The following is a 7,952-nucleotide window of genomic DNA, read 5'->3' on the forward strand; positions in this document are numbered from 1 at the left end:
GTAAGAACTTTCGATGCAACTGAATGTTTGGAAAGGGAAATATCACACCCTACGGGGATCTTTTCAGAAAGAGAGAGAACAGATCAGTATCCAGGTTAGGAAGAGGAACGGGAAGAGATGCAAGTTCTGAAGGGGTTAGGGGTGATAGAACAAGGGGGAATGGTTTTAAACTGAGACAGGGGAGGTTTAGGTTAGGTATTAGGAGGAAGTTTTTCACCCAGAGGGTGGTGACACACTGGAACAGGTTGCCCAAGGAGGCTGTGGATGCCCCATCCCTGGAGGCATTCAAGGCCAGGCTGGATGTGGCTCTGGGCAGCCTGGTCTGCTGGTTGGCGGCCCTGCACATAGCAGGGGGGTTGAAACTCAGTGATCATTGTGGTCCTTTTCAACCCAGGCCATTCTATGATTAAGGTGTTTTTCTTTTAATCCAAATGCATCCCTTGGCTTTGACAGCTGGTTGTTACTGTGAAGTTAGACGAAGTAGGTGAGCTCCTGAGGTCGTGGTAGAGAGTTCATTAGTAATGACAGTGGGTGTCAGCTTGCTAGAGGAGTGCTGCCGTGTATCTCCAATCTCTCGCGTCGCTGAGAAAGGAAAGCATTACAGAATGCTATCAGCCTGTAATGATTTGGCAAAATTGCAGATACTGAAATGAATCTTATCTCTGAGAAAATATCTGCTGCCAGGTGGGTATTTCTGGTGGAGAACACTGCTACTGCAGCACCTGCATGGAGCTGTGTCAGGGGAGGGGCAGGTGGGGGCTATTAGGTTGGTAATCTCCTAACCCTTAAACCAGGCACAGCTTACAGCCATGGGGTGGCACCTTGTGCATGCATGTATTTTCACCAGCATGTGTGTGTGTGTGACCTTCTGTGCTGTGCCCCTGTTCCATGCTAGTTTGTAGTGCTGTGAAATAGGCTGGAACTCACCTGTTGATCTGGTAAAGCTGAACTTCTGTTTGAAATGTGTCCTGGAAGACAGCACAGCCGCTGCACACATTGTTGCTGCATAAGCAGCACCAAACCAACACGAGCAGGGCTGCTCCTGGAGGAGGATGCTGAGAACCAAAGAGACGGATTTTGCCTTCTGCAAAGAGTGCAGCTGTGATTGTCTTGGAGTGACGCCTGAGGGGAGTGTAATTGTGCAGAACTGCAGCACGTCAGAGCAGAAATAATGCTATGCAGCCCAATGGGCAGGAATGCTGGCTGGGAGCTTGTGCGAGGACACAGAGCTCCGCCGGGGGAGAAAAGTGACGAGGAGCTGAGCAGGAGAGAGAGGAGCCCCGCTCCCCAGGCTGTGCCGGTGCACCTGTAGAGCCTCTGCTGCCCAGCCACAGCACTGCCCTCAATGAGTTATTTCCCCCGGGGAAGCACACAGCAGCCTGCCGGAGATGTTCTCCTGTTTCATTTGGCTCTCCCTCCCCTGCTTCGTGAACACCTTCCCGACCTCAGGAAAGCTCCCCCTCAACAGAAGCCTTGAGGAGGTGCTGGAAATCCCAACCATCTCGGGGTTCTTCCCCTGGGATAACGACACGCTGGCCGACTGGCAGAGCTTTGTGGGCAGGAGCCGGCACGGGGCAGACTCCCAGCACGTGGCAGCCAAAGCTCTGCTCATCGCGGCGTACTCCATCATCATCGTCTTCTCCCTCTTCGGCAACGTCCTGGTCTGCCACGTCATCATCAAGAGCAAACGCCTGCGCTCCGCCACCAGCCTGTTCATCGTCAACCTGGCCGTGGCCGACATCATGATCACGCTTCTCAACACGCCTTTTACACTGGTAAGATGGGGGCAGAGGCCTTTTTTGCTGGGAGGGCTGTGGCCGCAGCTCGGCGCGTTGGGCCGACCTGCTGGGACGCAGAGGATGTGCCTCAAAGACACTGAAATCGATTCAGTAGCCTCGGCAGTCTGTCAATGATTCAAGGCAGAAAGAAACTGCTGTTTTAAGGCATCTTTTACACAGCAGAAGTAGTTTTGTGCCAGAGGTGGAATCGTAGGGGTTGGAAGGGACCTCTGGAGCACATCAAGTGCACCCCCCCGCTAAGGTGGGTTCCCTACGGGAGGTTGCTCATTGATGTCTGTGCATATAAGCATGTGGGCACGGGCACAGGTGCTAATGTCATTCTGATTGCAGGCTCGTTTTGTGAACAGCACGTGGATATTTGGGAAGGGGATGTGCCATGTCAGTAGGTTCGTGCAGTACTGCTCGCTCCACGTCTCTGCTCTGACCCTCACAGCCATTGCCGTGGACAGGCACCAGGTGAGAGCTCACTGGAGCAGAGAGTAGGAAAGCTTGGAAGGGTGTAATTAAAATGAGAGAGTGTGATCCCATGTCCTTCCCTTCTCAGCTCTCGGATTAATGTAAGATGCATGAAGGGCTGACAGTGCGGTGGAGCAGCTCTTTGCTGTTAGATGGAGAACAGCTCCACACCTGCAGGGAGGTGGGATGTGTGCACTCCCAGCTAGGGTCAGGAACTCTGCAGATGGTGATCCAGTTGCTCTCCGGCCAGGATGGAGTCTGAGAGCCTGATAGGAATTCACACAGGCAGCTGTCCCATATGGGAGGCTTCTTTGGCCCCTGTGCTGTGGGTGTGAGGACATCCTGCTTGGTGTCAGGCAGCCCTGGGACATCTCACTCCACATGAGATGCGGAGGGCTGGTGTTTGTCATGAGCAGGGCAGAGCTGCTGCTGCTAGTAGGATCAAGTCTGGGAGCAGTCACACATTACTGGGTTGGATTCACCCCAAACCCACACAAAGCAGGCTGGTGGTGTGGACATTTTTTGCTTGCAAACATCTAGCTGTTCCCACTGTCAGAAACATCCCGAGGGGCTCTGGCTACTTCACAACACCATGGACCTCTGGTCACTGAGGCAGACTACGTCTCCATCCTTAATTTGCTTTTAAGTAAACAGAATCTGGAAATGAATACATGTGTAAGGCCCACTGATGCCCTGTTTTTGCCACTCAGACTAAAATACTGAAGTTGAAGGGTCAGACTGGGATCTGGCTTTCCTTACTGCTGGGTTATTTCAGACATTCATGCGCAGCCTGTAGGCAGTGAGAGCTGAGAGGAGGCAGCACAGTTTGCGTGCTGAATGTCCGTGTCTAGTAATAAATGTAAGGCTGGAAGCATGAAAGAATGACACAATTATTTCCTGAAATGACACGAGCCTGAATATCAGTTTGTTTTGAACAGGTCATAATGCACCCTCTGAAACCTCGCTTACCTATGGCAAAAGGCGTTATCTACATCTCTGTAATTTGGGTCATGGCAGCTTGTTTTTCCCTCCCACATGCTATCTACCAAAAACTCTTTACTTTTGAATACAGGTAAGGATGATTTTCCTATATTGGTGTATTTTCCTCTAGTCTCTCTGGAGGCCAAGTTCCCGATGGTTACACATTGGAATTTTCTACTGAAAGCCCTGAGATCACACTGAGGTTACCCACATGGGGAGGCTATTCTGTAATTTACATCAATTTCCATTTGTGATGGCTGATATCCTCTTCTATTTTATTTTTTTAATATTTATTCTATCACACTCGTCATACAAAATGGAACACAAAGCTCAGGAACTGTCCTGATCAGTCTATTTCTATACATTGGGTGGGCTTTAAGGTCCCTTCCAACCCAACCTGTCCTATGGCTCTGGATGTTTCTCCCTTTGCAGTGAGGAAGTCACCCGGTGCCTGTGCATCCCAGATTTCCCTGAGCCAGCCGACCTCTTCTGGAAGTACCTCGACTTAACGACCTTCGTTTTGCTCTACGTCCTGCCCCTGCTGATCATCTCTGCTGCCTACATGACAGTGGCCAAGAAACTCTGGCTGCGCAACGTCATTGGGGACGTCACCACCGAGCAGTACTTCGCCCTTCGCAAAAAAAATAAGAAGACTATAAAGATGTTGATGCTCGTTGTCATCCTCTTTGCCATCTGCTGGTTTCCCTTAAATTGCTACGTCGTCCTGCTCTCCAGCCAAACCATCCGCTCCAACAACGCCCTGTACTTCGCCTTTCACTGGCTTGCAATGAGCAGCACCTGCTACAACCCCTTCATCTACTGCTGGCTCAATGACAGCTTCCGGGCAGAACTGAAGGCTTTGCTCAACATCTGCAGAAAACCTCCCGGCCCTGTGGAACAGAGGCTTCCCTCCACTGTCCCTTCCTACCGACTGGCGTGGCCTGAAAACAGCCACTTCAAGAGGCTGCAGGTCTCTCATGTCCCTGCCGCAGCCTCCAACAGCCACTTAGGAAAGACGGACATCTCTGCAGTTGAGCCCATAGTAGCTGTGAGCTAATTGGTGGCCCTGTGAGATGGACACGGACCATGCTTAGGTTTGGCTGCATCTAAGCAGGTGGGAAGATGTGGAGATGTGGCCTAAGCAGATACTGTGCCAGCTCCTGTGGTTGCACTGAAAAGCCCAACTCCATGGCTGGTAGTGTGAAACTCTGATGGTAATGGCACAGAGACTCCAAAGGGAAGAAAGCAAAGCCTTGCCAGGAATGAGCTCTCTTTTCGTCTTGGTCAAGCTGACTTTGGGTCTGCTGGACAGGAGGGATTCTCTGCATGCATCTCTGTTATTTGCATGGCCGAGTCTGTACCACTGGAGCCATTTGTTTGCTTTGCTGGTATTTAAACACTCAAGCAGCAGTCTGATTGAACGTGACGTGAAGCCTCCCTCCCCTTAGTCTCACAGTAGCAGCACACAGACAGTAGAGATGTAGAGGCAGAGGTTGCTGGTTTGAATTTTTTTCTCCCTTTTGTGAAAATATCTTCAGAGAGGTGGAGGGATAATAAACAGCCATTGGAAATTAGAGCTGTCTTTTACATCACAAGTGCTCCTCCTAAGGTAGGATTGAAGGAAACTCGATGGCTATTCTTTGTGTAAACAGATGGCAAACACCAACCTGTTAGCTCTGCATCTGTTGCCAGTGCTAAATCACACAGAACTGTACCTTCGTGAAACAGGCATGAATATTCATAAAGCTGTAATTCAGAAAGAGATGTAAGGCCTGAGCCCCTTGGACGTATTGTCTGTGGTTGGAGCAGTGATGGTTGATTTGAGTTGGGATTGGGACCTGTTAATCAGAGAATCATAGAATGGTTTGAGTTGGAATGGACTTTGAAAGGCGATCGAGTCCAACTCCCCACAGTGAGCAGGGACACCTACAGCTCAGTCTGGTGCTCAGAGCCCCATCCAGCCTGGATGAGATGCTTTGGATCAGAGCATCTCTGTGCTGTTGCCAGGTGGTGGCTGAAGAATCCCACAGTATGACTTTTTACTTTCTCTATTACTGTTGCTCTCTTCTATAAAGCACCTGGGAATTTCTCAGATCAGACACGTGGGATATTTCATCCCAGCTAAGGTGTTCCCACTGATGATCCCAACTAAGCTCACTGGAACCAATTCATAAATAAACTGCTGTAATGATATCTGTGATAGCAAGTAATAAAAAAGGGAAGATTTTTGCAAGATATCCTCTTGTGAATGAACAATTTTAGTGCATTTAGAGATGGGTGAAATGTGTCCTTCATGGACAGCCATTAAGAAATTGATAAGACTGCAGCTACCTGGTGTAGATTGCAGAACTTAATGTTCGTAGCAGAAAAATATCAGATTCTGAACAAGACAAACCAAAGAGCATTTGAAAAACGTTGCCTTGTGTCGCACAGGGAAACAGTCACTTTTCCTGTGCTGCAGCAATTAGGGTTGATGTCCCACCGGAGTGCCTGTTCCACATTCAGCTTGCAGTGGCCAGCAGGGAAGTGAGAAAAACCTTTGTTATTAATGGCTAAAAGTGGGAAGGAAAAAAAGGAGAGAGAAAAAATACTATTCCCCAATGTCCTCTAATAAGCTTACTCTGAAACCATTTTAAGCCTTGTGTGGGTTTTTGACACCCAAGTGCTTCAGGAGCTGCTGCCATTCGTTATCATAGAATCTTTAATGTTGGAAAAGACCTCTAAGATCACCATGTCCAACCACCAACCCATCCCCACTGTGCCCAATAACCACATCCCTCTGTGCCACATCTCCATGGTTCTTGAGCACCTCCAGGGACAGTAAATTCCCCCCTCCCTGTGCAGCCTGTGCCAATGCCTCATTACTCTTTCTGAGAAGAATTTTTTCCCATTCACTCCATTAGTGCACACGACAATAGGTCCTCAGTGTGCAGAGCCCTTCAACCACCCTTCCCATCCCGTGGCAGCAGATTCAGACTACTCCAGCAATTAAACCTTTCGGTATCACTAAGTCTGGTGTATGGCAGGGACAGGGGGACGTGGTGAGTGGGCATGGTGGGGATGGATTGGCAGTTGGACTAGATGATCTTAGAGGTCTTTTCCAACCTTAATGATTCTATGACCCTTAGTCCTGCTGGGCTTGCTGGAGGTCCAGAGCTCCATCTGAGGGAGCTTTTGCTGTGAGTGGAATTTCAGGTTCAGTCTTTGATCAGGGCTAATGAGCAGTGATGAGTGGACAAGCAGTAGAGTGATGCAAGTGATGCTCTGCCACCCTTGTGCTTAAATACAGCTTTGCCAAGCTGGAACTCTTTGGGCTGAGCCGTGTTTTATGTCAGAAGTCTCTTCTTCCCTTTCAGTAAGTGTAATGGAGTTGTTTTCACTCACATCCAAATGCTACAACAGATTCTGCAGCTACATCCTTGTCCCTCAGCTCTGTTTGGGAAGAGAATCTGAACTCAGGAAGATGTTCTTTCTGAAGGTGGAGGTAACCTTTGGCCATCTTAAGACTCACCTCCCATAGGAGCAGTTTGCATCCTTAAACAATTACATACAGAAATTTGCCATAACACAAAACAGAAACTTGCCAGCAAACAAACCCTCAGATGCAGTGTTAGCTGCAGGTGGGTCTGAGCAGGGCTCCCACAGCTACAGGGTTCTGTGTGGAAAACCTTCCTTCAGGCTCTGCCTGTGCCCTTCTGGATCCAGGCACAGAGAGGCTGTAAGAAGTGCAGGAGCTGATTTCATTACAAAGTCTCAGAGGGATGGAGCTGGCAAAAAGAAGAGTGGATTGGGCAGATAATGGCCAGTGAACCTGAACAGCCTGAGCTGGGCCTGAGCTGGTGTACGGGTCCAGCAACTTTGGAGAGACAGGATCTAAGCAGACAGGGGTGGAGCAAGCTCATAGGCAAAGCTCTAGAATCTGTGCCCTTCTAAACTGTACATAATACACTGAGCTACAACGTGCTTTATGTGCTACAGGGCAATTTCCGATTAGCACTGTCTTCATTTTCTTCATATCTGATTTGGGATTCTGGATGAACGTCTTGCATTCATTGGTGCTGCTGAAATCAGCAGGGGTTGTGCTCTGAGCAAAATATCCCAGAAACATTGTGTCCTGGGCAATTTAAATTGGGCTTTGAGGCTCCACGGGTGATATCATACCTCAGTTCTGTTGCAGATCAGAGGGTTCTTTTAAAATGTAAATAAAGGCATGAATAAAGGCATTACACAGCATTCGTGTGCTACCTGGATGAGTGTGAAGGGACGGTCTGAGTTCTGAGAAAATAAGATCTATGTGCAGTGTGGAGATTATCTTTCAGTTTTTCCTTTGTGCACATTTGCCTGCTGCAGCTATGCTTTGTGCTGTGTATTGGTTTTATTAATGAGCAGTGCTTTGGAATAACCATAGAGTCATAGAATGGTGTGGATTGAAAAGGACCTCAAAGTTTCAAGCCCCCTGCCCTGAGCAGAGCTGCCAACCACTAGACCAGGCTGCACAGAGCCACAGCCAGCCTTGAACCACCAGAGAGGTGGTTTGGTAGCTGGCTTTTGATGGTCAGATTATCAAGAGGAAGCCTGACAGGGACTCTGGTGTGAGGAGGGGCTGGTTGCTCTGGACCATGATGAGGATGCTCTTGGGAGGCTCTTCTTCCCCATTGGTAATATAAAGCATCATAGTCCATTGTGAGGCATTATGGGAGGTCTCTTAGCTTTATC

The 7,952-nt window shown here is 49.0% G+C and overlaps 1 protein-coding gene across 1 annotated transcript; it reads left to right on the plus strand.

Moving 5' to 3' along the window:
* Positions 1 to 1,249: 1,249 nt before the first annotated feature.
* On the plus strand, positions 1,250 to 7,469 carry GPR83 (G protein-coupled receptor 83). Its single transcript, NM_001256138.2, has 4 exons — positions 1,250 to 1,775; positions 2,130 to 2,255; positions 3,194 to 3,327; positions 3,669 to 7,469. The coding sequence occupies exons 1-4, from the start codon at positions 1,389 to 1,391 to the stop codon at positions 4,291 to 4,293; spliced, it is 1,272 nt and encodes a 423-aa protein (NP_001243067.2). The 5' UTR covers positions 1,250 to 1,388; the 3' UTR covers positions 4,294 to 7,469.
* Positions 7,470 to 7,952: the final 483 nt, after the last annotated feature.

The sequence above is a fragment of the Gallus gallus genome, chromosome 1 (assembly GCF_016699485.2).
Source record: "Gallus gallus isolate bGalGal1 chromosome 1, bGalGal1.mat.broiler.GRCg7b, whole genome shotgun sequence".
NCBI lineage: Eukaryota > Metazoa > Chordata > Aves > Galliformes > Phasianidae > Gallus > Gallus gallus.

Coding starts and splice junctions, on each gene's coding strand:
- GPR83 (NM_001256138.2), top strand. CDS start 1,389: ATGTTCTCCTGTTTCATTTGGCTCTCCCTCCCCTGCTTCGTGAACACC. Junction 1,776..2,129: donor TCAACACGCCTTTTACACTG/GTAAGATGGGGG, acceptor TTCTGATTGCAG/GCTCGTTTTGTGAACAGCAC. Junction 2,256..3,193: donor TTGCCGTGGACAGGCACCAG/GTGAGAGCTCAC, acceptor TGTTTTGAACAG/GTCATAATGCACCCTCTGAA.